Genomic DNA, 13,668 nt, shown 5'->3' on the forward strand with positions numbered 1-13,668 from the left:
ACACACACTGTCTAACCTTATCGTCACCACTTCCTCGGTGAGCTGGGCAGCAGTGAGCGGCCGCCTGAGGTCACGTCTGAGAGTTGCAGCCACCATGCCAGGACACGCGAATCCTCCCTGGCTGGAAGAAATGTAAATAGAACGACAGTTTTCAAAGATAGGAAACTTAGAGATTTTTCGCTTTTCTTCCCTTGGCACATGGCATAGCCTGAGGAGAGAGCACAGACTGCAAACAGATGTGCGTTTACATTCTTCTGCTCTGCTAACTACCCGATGGGGGCAAGTTATTTTACCTCGCGTAATCTCATCTCTGGACTAGGAAAATAACTAAATGATCATTTAGGGACTGGCACCTACTACGTGCTAGAACGCCAGGTACGGTTGCATAGGTGTGCATTGTGCAACCTGAATGTCTCTATAAAGATGTCCAGCCAAGGACCAGCTGCTTTTTTGACCTCTAGGCTTTGGTAAAGTATTAGAGTACAAGGGCATTTTGATGATTCTCAGATGAAAGAAAGTGTTTTAATTTAAAAAGTAAAATAAGCCCCGAAACCTGGTACTCCCGGTTCAGGAGGAGGGAGGTCCTGGGAGGGCGGGGCTAGGTGGGGGTTGCCCAGTAGCAGAGGAACCCCGCCCATCGGGGGCGGGGCTTGGAATGTTGTCCGTCTCCGCGGTAACCGCGGCCGCAGTTCTGAGCTGAGGCCGCCGAGGCGATGGCTGGGGGTCCAGAGCCAGAGCGTAAGTGCGCGCCCAGCGCTCTGTGTTTGCCGGCTGAGGTCTGTGGGGTGTGCGGTTTGCCCAGAACCCGAGCGGCTCCCAACCCGGGGTGGAAAACGAAAACCTTGCTGGGGCTGCCCCTCAGCCCCGGGTCCCCAGGGTGTGGAACTGCGTCTGGGGACGCGGTGCCACCTCCGAAAGCCCGGGAGCCACAGTCTGGGGAAGCAGGTCGTGTGCGCGCGTGCGTAACGTGTGTGCGTGCAGGTGTGCGTGCACGTGTGTGTGCAGGTGTGCGCGCACCTGTGCATGCAGGTGTGCGTGCCGTGTGTGTGCAGGTGTGCGCGCACGTGTGTGTCCTCTGGAAGGAGGAGAGATGAAGGGGGAGATTTCTAGACGTTGGTCCGAGTGCTCTTTCCAAAAAGCCACCTACTGGAGGGCACGCTCCCCGGCACGCCGCCACCCTGCCGTCCTCCCCCAGGCGCCACAGGACAGTCGTCATGTTTATTTAGCTTCCGGTCCCCGAAGGCGAGGGTTACGGCTCTGATTCTAGGACCGGACCCCGAAGCCGTCGCTTTCTCGCCACACCGCGGCCTGAAAACGGGATCCTTGGTCCCGAGGAATTTTGAATTGGGAGAAAGCTTGCTGGACTGAGCCGTAGAGTCTAAGCTATAACCATGTTGAAAGAAATTCCATGGGCGCCTGGGTGGCTCAGTGGGTTGAGCCTCTGCCTTTGGATCAGGTCATGATCTCAGGGTCCTGGGATCGAGCCCCGCATGAGGCTCTCTGCTGCATCGGGCTCTCTGCTCAGCTCCCTCCCTCTCTGCCTACTTGTGATTTCTGTCTGTCAAATAAATAAATAAAAACAAAATAAAACCCCCCAAAAAAACTCAAGCACGAGAAATTAAAAGAAAAAAAAAAAAAGGAAAGAAAGAAATTCCACTCCCTGCAGGGCATTGCGCCCCTCCTGCGCGCCTGGCTTCGTGGGCCGGTGAGAGCCAGCGCACAGGCAGCCTGGACTGACCCCTGAGGCCAGACGGAAACCACCTGTGGCTCACTCTCCCCAGCGGTGAAGTGGGCCGAGGGCACTCCTCTCCCAGGAGCTCCTGACCATGGGTGGCGTCTGGTCCTCCTGCAGTGACTTCACTCACTGACTGTGCATTGTTAGGTCCGTTATTAAACGAAACAAGACTGAGACAAAGTGAAAGTTATTTAAAGCTTTATTTTATGATAAGTCTTAGAAATCAGACTGATTGGCCAGGGGAACGAGACTGAAACAAAGTTAAAGTTATGCAAAACTCTATTCTATGCTAAGCATTAGAAGTCAGACTGACCGGCCAGGGCCGTCCAAAGAGAGCGAACCCTCCCAATCTTACAGGCTACCTTTTAGTGGGTGAAACTGCAGCCCATATCTTGGTATCTCAACCCAGCGGGTTTGTGTGTCTCTTGTTGATTGGCTAGTTTCACCCGGTCTGGTGACGTGTTACTCAAGATGACACCATACTAGGACAGTTGCAAACAGTACTTTCTGGGAAGGCTTAGTCAGTTAACACATTCAGTGTGAATAATAAGATCGTCGTCCTTCCCAAGATGGAGTCATTTAGGTTTGGGCAAGACCTTCTCACTGTTACAAACAGTTCTTCGTACTGATTAGATGTCTCCATCTGACCTGACTCATCCTTGTATTCTGGGCTCTGGTATCAGGAACTAGCTGACTACACTTTACTGGTTTCCTGGACTTATTTCTAAGTAAGTTTCTCTGGGGGGGAGAGTCAATTTAAGGTTACTGCACAAACAACAAAATGGCTGTTTACCCAAGATGGACTCGCTCTGGCTAAATAGGTCCTCACAGGCATGAGAACCCTGTTTTTATAAAGGCTCTACATGCCCACGTCTGTCCGGTCTCTGGGCACGTGGTCTAACTGACTTCCAGGCGCGCTGTTCCTGCATTTCCAGAGTTCCTCCTGGCTTCCGGTGGGCTTCCCCTGCATGGTGAGGTCCATCTCAGGCCCTGCCTTTCGTCTAATGGCTCAGTTTTGCACACAACACTTGCTTCTGTCTGGCCCAGGGGTGCTCGGGCAGCGGGAGGTAGAGCCCGTGGGGGCTCACAGATGTGGTGCTGCGTGCACAGGACATCTGAGCCCCCTTTTGCCTCGAAAGCTCTGTGTGCACGGTACTCAGCATTCCAGAACTGCCCTGTAACCTTCATGCTCTTTTCCAGAGGGGCTGCACCAGCTTGCATTCCCACCAACAGTGCAGGAGGGTTCCTCTTTTTCTGCATCCTCCCCAGCATCTGTGATTCCCTGACTTGTTAATTTTAGCCATTCTGACTGGTGTGAAGTGGTATCTCACTGTGGGTTTGATCTATATTTCCCTGATGCTGAGTGATGTGGAGCACTTTTTCATGTGTCTGTTGGCCATCTGGATGTCCACATGGATGGAACTAGAGGGTATTATGTGGGGCGAAATAAGTCAATCAGAGAGAGACAATTACCATATGATCTCCCTGATATGAGGATGTTGAGATGCAACATGAGGGGTTTGGGGGGTAGGAAAGGAATACATGAAACAAGATGGGATCGGGAGGGAGACAAACCATAAGAGACTCTTTTTTTTTTTAAATATTTTTTTAAAAGATTTTATTTATTTATTTGACAGAGAGAGAGATCACAAGTAGGCAGAGAGGCAGGCAGAGAGAGAGGAGGAAGCAGGCTCCCTGCAGAGCAGAGAGCCCGATGCGGGGCTCGATCCCAGAACCCTGAGATCATGACCTGAGCCGAAGGCAGCAGCTTAATCCACTGAGCCACCCAGGCGCCCCCCATAAGAGACTCTTAATGTCACAAAACAAATGAGGGTTGCCAGGGGGAGGGGGGTAGGGAGAGGGGGATGGGGTTATGGACACTGGGGAGGGTATGTGCTATGGTGAGTGCTGTGAAGTGTGTAAACCCGGCGATTCACAGACCTGTACCCCTGGGGCTAATAATACATTATATATTAATAAAGAATTTAAGAAAAAAAAAAAAAAAAAAAAAAAGAACTGCCCCGTAAGATTTAAATTGCAAGCTGACTGCGTGCCCTCGGCCAACGGTGCAACACGGTGGTTGGAAACAGAGAAGGACTCGTCTTTTTTTGGTGTTTCTTAGTAAGTACAACTCCCGTAAGTTGAAAAGTAGGAGGGAAAACGAGTTGCCAGATGAAACTCTTACAAGTAAATCGGGTGCAGACAAAGGCACGTCCCCCCAGAGCTGCAGGGTGCAGGCCCGGCACCCCGGCTGTGCAGCGACTGTGCAGTGGGCTGGGGGGAGATTTTCAGTCTTCCAGCCTTCGGAGGCTATTTTTTCTTTAATATGCACGTGAAGAAGCTGGAGCCTCTCCTCTGTAATGTTAGGCAGTATCACTGCGTTCTTCCGTTTGGAATCCTTGGGCTGGGAAGGGGGCGTGGGTGTCCTGTGCGTGCCCCCCTCCCCCTGCACCTCACTCCCCTCACTTCAGGCTATCCCTGAATTGTCAGGGCTATTCAGTGACTTTCCTGCGTCTTCCACTGGCGACTAACCCCCATCTCAGCATCATCACCCTCTGACCCTACACGTCCTAGGAACCACCCTACCTACATTCCCAGTGCTCTGTGTTTCTTCTGCTGCTATGACAGACGACCGCAGACTCAGTGACTTAAAGCAAACCAATGTTATCGCCGTTCTGTAGGGCAGGGGTCTGGGTTCGGCTCTGCTGGGCCCTGCTAGGGTGCCGGCTGCGTACCTTCCTTCCTCCAGGCTCTGGGGCAGACTCTCCTCCAGGATCCCTCAGGGGCTGGCAGGACCCACTTCCTTGCAGTTGTAAGACTGAGCTCCTGTCCTTGCCGGCTGTCAGCTCCCTGTACAGGTCCTCCATCCCAGAGCCCCCAACCGCCATGGAACCCTCCTCTCCCAGGGAATCTCTCTGACTCCCACTGGGCAGTTCCTCCCTTCTGAGCGCAGCCAGAGAAGGTTCTCTGCTGTGAGGGGCCCCTGTGATCAGATTGGGCCCATCCAGGTAATTCTGGAAAATCTCTTCATTCTAAGATCATAACTGTAATGAAATCTGCAAAGTCCTTTCGGCAGGAGCATAGAATTGGGTGGACCCATTAATCTGCTTTCCATGTCCAACCCATCTAAGTTAAGTACCATAAAGTGTGTTTTTCCCTTCTCGCTCTAACTCTGGAGATGTGTGCTTCTCCCATGGCTGGTACATTCTCCCTATCAGGTAGCTCAGTCTCTACTGGACTTTGACATGCTGCTGAGGAATCCTCTGAGGGAGACAGCAGTGTGGTACAGAATAGAATTTGACCTTATTATTTAACGTTCTAAAATAGGAGCCTGGGTGGCTCAGTGGGTTAAGCAACTGCCTTTGGCTCAGGTCATGATCCCAGGATCCTGGGATCAAGTCCTGCATCCAGCTCCTTGCTCAGCAGGGAGCCTGCTTCTCCCTCTCCCACTCCTACTCCCCTTGCTTGTGAGCTCCTGCTCTCTCTCTGTCAAATAAATAAATAAATACAATCTTTTAAAAATGCTAATTTTAAAAATATGATTTCTTTTCCACATTTACTCATGAAGCAAGCTAGTTACTCTTGGTCTTTTTCTGAAGATGCCAATGTTAATAAAACAGTTTCTTCCCTTGAGAAAAAGTAGAAGGCACAGGGGAAGGATATTACAGTGGGTGGCCAGTACAAAGCCAACCACAGAGTTCTGGAAAGAAAGCTTACAATCTTGAGGAGAGTTTTAAATATCCTACAGGTGATTAAAATGGGGGAGGGCCGGACAGCCAGAGGAAGAGGTTCTGCACAGACAGAAGGGGCCCCATGTGGATTCTTCAAGGAATTCAAACATCCAGCCTGGCCTGCCTGGTTCCCCAAGGCCTCGGGGCTCTCCTCTGGCCATGTGTGCCCCACAGGGAAAGGAGTCTGTGGGGCCAGGATTGGCCTGCTCTTTTCTCTCAATTCTTGCCTCTAACACATACGAAGGGATGTTTGCTAACTTAAGTCTGGAGGCGAGGGAGACAGTCCAAGAAGATGTTTATCTTCTATGGGATTCCAGGTTTCCCCAAGACCACAAAACACAGGAAGTGACTTGTAGTAATTTTGACATTGAATACCTACTGCTTCATCTTGGAAAAGATGAAACACCAGTAATTATGCCTTGTGTTTAAAAATTTGAAATGCTAATGTTTGAAATATTTATTAATTTCAACTTAATCCAAAAAACCTATTACTATGTCTTATCAATATCTATTCAACATTGGTTTTACTTAAAACAAATTTGTTTCTGGATTATTTGGTAAAGAAGCATATTTTCCAATGAATTATTTCAACCTTTTCTGTTCTTTTTCTGTCAGATTGAGATGGGAGAATATGCAAATAACAAACAATGTTTTCAGATAGAGAAAAAAATTAAAATATTTATTGCCAGTATGGGAGCCCTGGTACATATTGTAAGAATTCTGGGAATCCAGAATCTCTAAATCTAGGGAAGCATGTCTTGTTGCAATCTAAAGAAAAAAAAATCTAAGTAGGAAAATAATTTTTCTCATTTCCTGGGGGTTTCAAATCCTTTTTGGAAATAAAATAAGCACAACTGAGCTGCCTCCTTCTCCCACTTTCCAAAGAGAATAGGAGTAACACGCATGAGGGTGGGTTTTAGGGGTCACCTCAGCTAGGGCACGGTGCCCACTTCATTCTGGATATTTCTGTTAAGGATGTTTGTTGAATAAAAAATGAACATTTTTATCAGTTGACTTTGAGTCAAGCAGATTGCTCTATGAAATATGGGTGGGCCTCATCTAATCTGTTGAAAGCCTTAGTAGAATCAAGACTGACCTCCCCAGGGCAAGAGGGAATTCTCTAGCAGAAAGCCTTGGGCATGAAGTGGGTATCCCACAGGTTGAACGACCGCGCAGATTCTGGACGTGCCAGCGGCCACAACCAAGTGAGCCAATTCCTTATGACAAATCTCTTTACATGTTCTCCCTCTCTCTCTCCTATTGGTTCTGTCCTCTGGAGAAGCCCAACAAATACAACATGTCTTCTTTAATGTTTATGCCTTTGATGAATTATAATCATTAACTGTCTTCAAAAATGGTTCATTAATATTTTAACATTTTATAAGTGGTTTCTTTGAAGTAAAAAGCTGATCAATGGGGATAAATTCTCAAGAATCCTACTGCTGGAAGTATTTGCTCTTATATCTGACCACACAGATGGGAAAGGTTGATTTGTCTCCTCATGGAACAATGCAAGGGGAGACTGTGCTCTGGGCTCGTCAGCATCCTGAGATGGGGAGAACTTGGAGATGGCTCAAGTTTCCCTGACCTCTGGTGTATACTTGGCAATCCTCAAGACGTTGAACATGAAGAGAGAGTGCTCTGTGATTGCACTATGTTCCACAGTAACAGTGACCTCAAGACAAGAAACCTGCTGGGTGGGCCTGACCTAATCACATGAAGTTGGCCATGGCGGAGGGGTCAGAGGTCTGGGGGATGAAAGGTATGAGAGGGGGACTCAGGGATGAGCGGATGCATGTGTTCAGGTATGAGGGCAGCCACTGGGAGCTTAGAGTGACCCCCACCAACAGCCAGGATGTGGGGACATCTGTCCTACAACCGCAAGGTGTTGGATTCTGTCAACAACAGGAATGAGCCTGGAAGCCAATTTTCTCCCAAAGCTTCCAAGACCTCAACCAGGCCCACATTTTGATATCTGTGTTGTAGTATCTTGAGTCGAGAACCCAACCCTTTCATGCTGGAGTTTGGACCTACAGAGCAGTGATCTAATACATGAGTTTGAGGCTACTAAGTTTGTGATAATTTGTTACATAATAATAGAAGTGATTCTACTTCTTCATATTCTCCAGGCCTTTTTTCTTTTCTTAGGTGAAAACAGAGGAAACCACGTATCCTGATTTATCATCATTACTTCAGACACGGATTGGCCAGGGAAATGGATTTGGATGTGGCTTGGTTCCCAGAAAGTCCTCCCCTGTGTTGGTCAGGCCCTTGTGGAATGAGAGAGATGACCTAGCAGTTCGGTTAAAAATGTTGTATTCAGGAATCAGTTCTGCTATTAGTTAGGTGTCTGGACCTGAATGAGTCCCAGAACTCCTTCTCAGCTTCCCTTTTACAAAATGGAGACAAAACCAGTCACAAATGGAATCCTTGTAAGGACCAGACAGCCTGAGTAATGCGTGGTCTGTGGGAGTTCAGAAGGGGCCTTTGAGGCCTCTGGTGGATCTGCTTTACCACTCTGCTGCCAGTGCCCTTCCCAGCTCAGGTCACATGCTGGGGGCAGAGGATCTGCTTATTTGTTCCTCCAGGGTTCTCTGGGAAGGTGATGCTATGGGCTAGCTGCTCTGTGGCCCTCACAATGCATGGCCAAAAAGAAATCTCCTTTCCCTTGTTGAAGTCTGGGCCAACTCATGTTTACCAGAAGCATTTCAGAAGGTGTCCCCTATCCTAGAATCTTTTCTTAAAAATAGATACCACTTATGGAGTGTCTGTTTCAGACCATGGGCCTCTCTGTCAAATACGATTCCATTTAGCTGCCAATCAATCCCTTTGAGTAGGATGATTATCTTGATCTTGCAGAGGGAGAAACTATGATTCAGAGAGATTATGTAAGCTCTTTGAGATCACGTGGCCAGGAAACTGACTCAAAAATTCAGGTTTTTACAGTTTCATGTCCTGGACCATGTGCCCACTTGGACCCTACCACTGGGAAGTATGAGAAGCAGGGCCCTTTGTGGAAGGAGCTGGGATCCTCATCAGCTTACTCCTTATCTTCCTACAAGTGGGGATGGGAGGAGAGGGGGTGCCTGGCTCAGCAGTCACTGAGGGGTTTGATCAGGGACTCTGAGTCATTTCAATATGAAGAGAGAAAGAAAAACACCTGTCTTTATTTCCTAGGGGTGAATGTCTCTAAGCGCCATCATTAGGAATTATAATTACACTGTTAAACTTTCCTTTCAGAATTTTTGCTACGATAGTAAGAGACCTTGTGTTGAATCAAAAATCCCTTCCTCTTCCTTCCTGGCTTTGAAGGGCCCTGGACTGACTGACTGACTGACTTCCTTTCCTCCACCCTCTCGCCTTCTCTCCCTCCCTCCCTTCCAGATTTTATTTTTAAGTAATCTCCCCACCCAACATGGGGTTCGAAACTACAACCCAAGATTAGGAGTTGCACGCTGTATGAACTAAGCAGCCAGCCAGGCATCCCTGCAGGCCCCTGGGCTTTCTGATCAGAGCTGTGTATCCCGTGTATCTAGCAGCCCCCCGTTTGCTGCTAGGCCTGGCTTTTGTGTTGTTTTCTGTCTGTGTCTGTTGGCCCCTCCTCCGGGAATGGGATATGCATGCTCAGCAAATGCACACAGCTGTTTTGTTGTCTTATTGTGGAACTAACATTTAATAATCTTATTATCTCTTCTGACCAGTTTACGTGAGATGGAAACACTGTGGGGTGCAAGGTGATAGGCCTTTATGCAATCTAACAAAACTTTTGAACAAACTTCAGAAAGATCACAGAGATGACATCTATCTCTACACCTCTGGGCACTTGAATTCCAATAAGCTCTACAGGCCTCCTGAGACAATCCTCTCTCACTGGCCCAATGCCAATAGACCAAAAGGGGAAAAAATCTTCAAAGTAGAGAAACCATCTGAAAAGAAGATTGCAAAGATGAAAGATGCTTTGGCTTATTTTACCATCAATACAGCTCTGAGTCCAAAAGATGTCCAGACCACACCACTATTCAGGTATTTGGACCCTCTGGAGCCTATTTCCTGCACTTCAGAAGAGGACTTCATTCCAGGGAAGGCTCCAGGAAAAGAGGCTTCTGCAGAACTACGGAGGAGAGAAGAGCTGAGATTGCCAGAGATGAAGGTTCTCAAGTACAGAACAGTGGAGTCCAGCCGTCAGTGTGTGATGTCTCCCCCACCCAAGGATAAGTACCAGTACATCAGCTCCTACCTAGATGGTGTTACAAAGACAGACAAGTACAGAAAGTTCCTGTGCTTCCAAAAAGAAGTTCTTGCAAAGCAAGATCTCATGAAGCACGATTTCACTGGGAGAAAGGCAGCGATCTGCCATGAAAAGAAGTTGGAACAGGTGAGGAGGAGGATTCTGCTGTACCACGGTCACACTGCTGTAGTTCCTGGTGTCTAAATGTCATGGGTGGAGACCTGCATTCAGGCACCTCCTTTACATTTCCAGGTAGAAAAGAGTGTACCTAGCAGTTGCTGAGAATCTCTGACACGAGGTAGAGGATAACAGGGAGAAGTAAAGGAAGGCTAAGTCTGGAAACGGGTCAGTTGGAGGCAACTTCATAAGCAGGGCATCAGATACTGCCTGGTAGCTGTGGTATACAATGTTCATGGATAGCAGACACATCTGAGGAAAGGTTTGCCTAACTCACCATGGAAGCATGTGCGGGGAGAGTGAGGTAGGAGTAGATGGCTAGGTAATTTACGTACAGTCTGCCAAGAGTCACCCATGTCTGTGGAATGTGGTTAGCATGATGGGAGGAGCTTTGGTGAACTCCCCGGGGGCTGTGAGTCGTCCACAGGGACCATGGATGTGATGCAAGTGTGAAAATGCAGGAAGGGAAGAAATAGCAGCATAGCTGAGAAATAACCAAATCTGATGAGGGTTTTGGCTGAGAGGACTAATGGAAAGAGGAAGACCCTGGGGATGTTGTGGATGTGGTGTCCTCAAGTACAGTGTGTAAGGGAGGGAATAAAGAAAACGTAGATCAATACCTTTGACAACCATGCAATCAGACCTTCTCAGCACTGCTCAGATGGAATCAGATGCCCCTTGGTTTGCTACCTGGCTCTGCCCCAGACCCAACTCTGGGGTGGTGGGAGCTGGGCTCTCTAGTAGAAAGCCCCGTGGAAATTCTTATTACTCCACCTGAGAAGTTACTTGGAAAGGAAAATGAAGACATCCTGAAATGACAGGTTCTGTTTTTCTACCAGGAGCTCCAGAAAGTGTGTGTATGCGAACCTCAGCAGTTCAACAGACTGCACATCTTCGGAGAAGTCTTTGAAGATATTTGCAATAGTTCTTTGATATTTGGTGACATCTTGAAAGAAGTCAAGGTAATAAAAAATGTTTGTTTCCCACATAACCACTGGGAGCCACACACGATGTTCTGCACACACAGTCTCAATTCTCCCAGAAATTCTGCCAAGTATTATGGCCTCCATCCTACAGATGATGAAAATCACTCACAGACTCAAAGTAATGTGCATATAGCCACATCAGTTACAAGTGGACCATGTGAATAAATAACCAGCTAGCTCACTCCTCAAACCCATCCCCCCCCACTAAAACCTCCCAATTATTTATAGGTTTTTCTAAATTGCACATATGTAACATTTAAATTTTTTTTTAAAGATTTTATTTATTTATTTGACAGATAGAGATCACAAGTAGGCAGAGAGGCAGGCAGAGAGAGAGAGAGGAGGAAGCAGGCTCCCTGCCAAGCAGAGAGCCCGATGCGGGGCTCGATCCCAGGACCCTGGGATCATGACCTGAGCGAAAGGCAGAGGCTTTAACCCACTGAGCCACCAGGGCGCCCCCGTAACATTTAAATTTTTATAAGTATGTGTAATTATTTCATATACATTCTTATGGAATTATAAATTTGCTGTGATTTCATGATGAAAGTGACCTTCATATCAAAACTGAGTTGAAAAGAGGTTGCTTCCAGATCTTGTGTGTATGTGTGTATGTGTGTATTTATTTATTTATGTTCAGTTACTCACTGTACAGTATATCATTAGTTTTTGAAGTAGTGTTCAGTGATTCATTAGTTAGGTCTAACACCCAGTGAAGGGAGAGGAATCAGAGAGGGAGATAAACCATGAGAGACTATGGACCCTGTGAAACAAACTAAGGGTTTCAGAGAGGAAAGAGGTGGGGATAGGGGTAAAAGAGTGATGGGTATTATGGAGATTCCTTCCAGATCTTGCTATTGCCTAAGTCCTGATGACAAGGAATGCTTAAGAGCAGCCATACAGTAGCCTGTTCTCCAGAGAACGTCTCCATCCCTAGGGAGCACCTCTCTCTAGTCCCTGTACATAGGTCCTCCATCCCAGAGCCCCCAATGGCCATGGAACCCAGTGAGTCCTGGCAGGTGGGCAGGACTCACTGAGCCTCTGTATGGCAGGAGATCACATGTTGTATGCGTGTCAAGGTATTTTAGGAAGCTATTCTGAGGTGATCAATAGTTCACGCTCAAATGTGCTTTGAAGTTGGTGAGATTTTATACACTTCATTGTGTGTTCTGTGGGTTTATATACTGAAGGAACATTTTGTAGTTTTAAAAATGATCTAAACTGACACCCTTAACTTCCATATTATTTGTCCCTGCGAAGAAACTGTGGTGATATAACACATTTTCAATGGATTTCTTTTCTTTTCTTTTTTTGGTACAGGATGAATATGAACTCTACATGGCAATCCTTCTGAAGTCCCAGGCCACGTCCCAGGACAAGGTAACAGCCGATCCTCCAGGTGTCTGAATAGAGACTACCCCATTTCTTCCTGTTTCATGAGTAGGAGAAAGCATTCTGAATCCAAGAAGCCCCATTTGTGTCTCTACAGCTGAAGGACACCATGGGTAAAGAATTTACCTCCTGCCCACAGGAGATTGAGTGGTGGGATGGTAGGCAGCATACACAGCTCCTGGGCTTTGCCAACGTCTCTGGCCACCCATCGTCAGTGACCTCTCTGGCTCCTCCCTTCCGTAGCCCAGTGCTCACCGGGCTGTTTCCCTCGGCATTGTCCCTCTCTTTTCTCCCTCTTGCCCTGGTTATGAGCTACATGTGCACACCCTGCCCTGCTGACCCCCAGCTCTGTGTATGTCACCCAGATATCTCCTGGGGGGTTCTAGGTTATACTTGTTTCCAGCTTCCTGCTGGACATTAACACTTAGGTGTCCAGAGTGAGCAGATTACAGATCTAAAAACAGGGAGATTTTCCAGAATACCTGGATGGGCCCAATCTGATCACAGGGGTCCCTCAGAGCAGAGAACCTTCTCTGGCTGGGCTCAGAAGGGAGAAGCGGCGGAGCAGGAGTCAGAGAGATGTCCTGGAAGAGGAGGGTTCCACAGCCATTGGGGGCTCTGGTATGGAGGACCTACATACAGAGACTAGAGAGAGGTGTCTAGGAGTTGACAGCCAGCAAGGACGGGAGCTCAGTCCTACAACCGCAAGGAAGTGGGTCCTGCCAGCCACTGAGGGATCCTGGAGGAGATTCTGCCCTAGACCCTTGAGAAAGGAAGGTACCCAGCCGGCACCCTGATTTCAGCCCAGGGAGACCCTAGCAGGGCCCAACAGAGCGAACCCAGACTCCTGCCCTACAGAACAGCGGTGATAGGTTTATGTTAAGCCACAAAATTTATGGTAATTTGTTATGACAATGATATAAAATTTAGAAAAAGTTCCATAAATATCTCAAAATAGAGTTTCCAACACCTTTTTTTACGCTGTCCTTCATTAAACTTCAGCTACTGGAGTAGCTCAGTAGTAGTAGTCATCATCTCACCTGCGCCACTCGGTGGCCTGGATTACACGCCTTGCCTGCATATCCCCCATGGGGGTGCTGTGCATGGCTGAGTAGTGCCCTCCAAAAAATTGTGTCGGCTTGGAAGCTGTGAGTGTGACCTTCCTGGGAAATAGGGTCTGTGCCAGTGTAATCAAGTGGGGATGAAGTCGTTGTGTGGGTGTGTTCCTAATCCAGCGACCGGCGTCCTGATGAGAAAAGAGGAATTTGGACCCAGACACAAAAGCAGGAGGCAGAGTTGGGTGTGGGGCATACGGTGACACGCTGACAATGTTCCCAAACCACTAAAGTATCCATGTGGAAACAGTTTGGGAATGTAAGTGGCGCTCTGTCAGGAATTACCAGGGAGCAGGTGCATTTGGTA

The 13,668-nt window shown here is 47.9% G+C and overlaps 1 protein-coding gene across 1 annotated transcript in view; it reads left to right on the plus strand.

Moving 5' to 3' along the window:
• Positions 1-713: 713 nt before the first annotated feature.
• Positions 714-13,668, plus strand: part of C5H6orf118 (chromosome 5 C6orf118 homolog) — a 34,068-nt gene continuing 21,113 nt past the window's right edge. Inside the window, exons 1-4 of the mRNA XM_046006839.1 lie at positions 714-738; positions 9,168-9,841; positions 10,711-10,833; positions 12,175-12,234. Coding sequence (XP_045862795.1) covers positions 714-738; positions 9,168-9,841; positions 10,711-10,833; positions 12,175-12,234 — 882 coding nt within the window. The remainder of the gene's footprint in view (positions 739-9,167; positions 9,842-10,710; positions 10,834-12,174; positions 12,235-13,668) is intronic.

The sequence above is a fragment of the Meles meles genome, chromosome 5, assembly GCF_922984935.1.
Source record: "Meles meles chromosome 5, mMelMel3.1 paternal haplotype, whole genome shotgun sequence".
NCBI lineage: Eukaryota > Metazoa > Chordata > Mammalia > Carnivora > Mustelidae > Meles > Meles meles.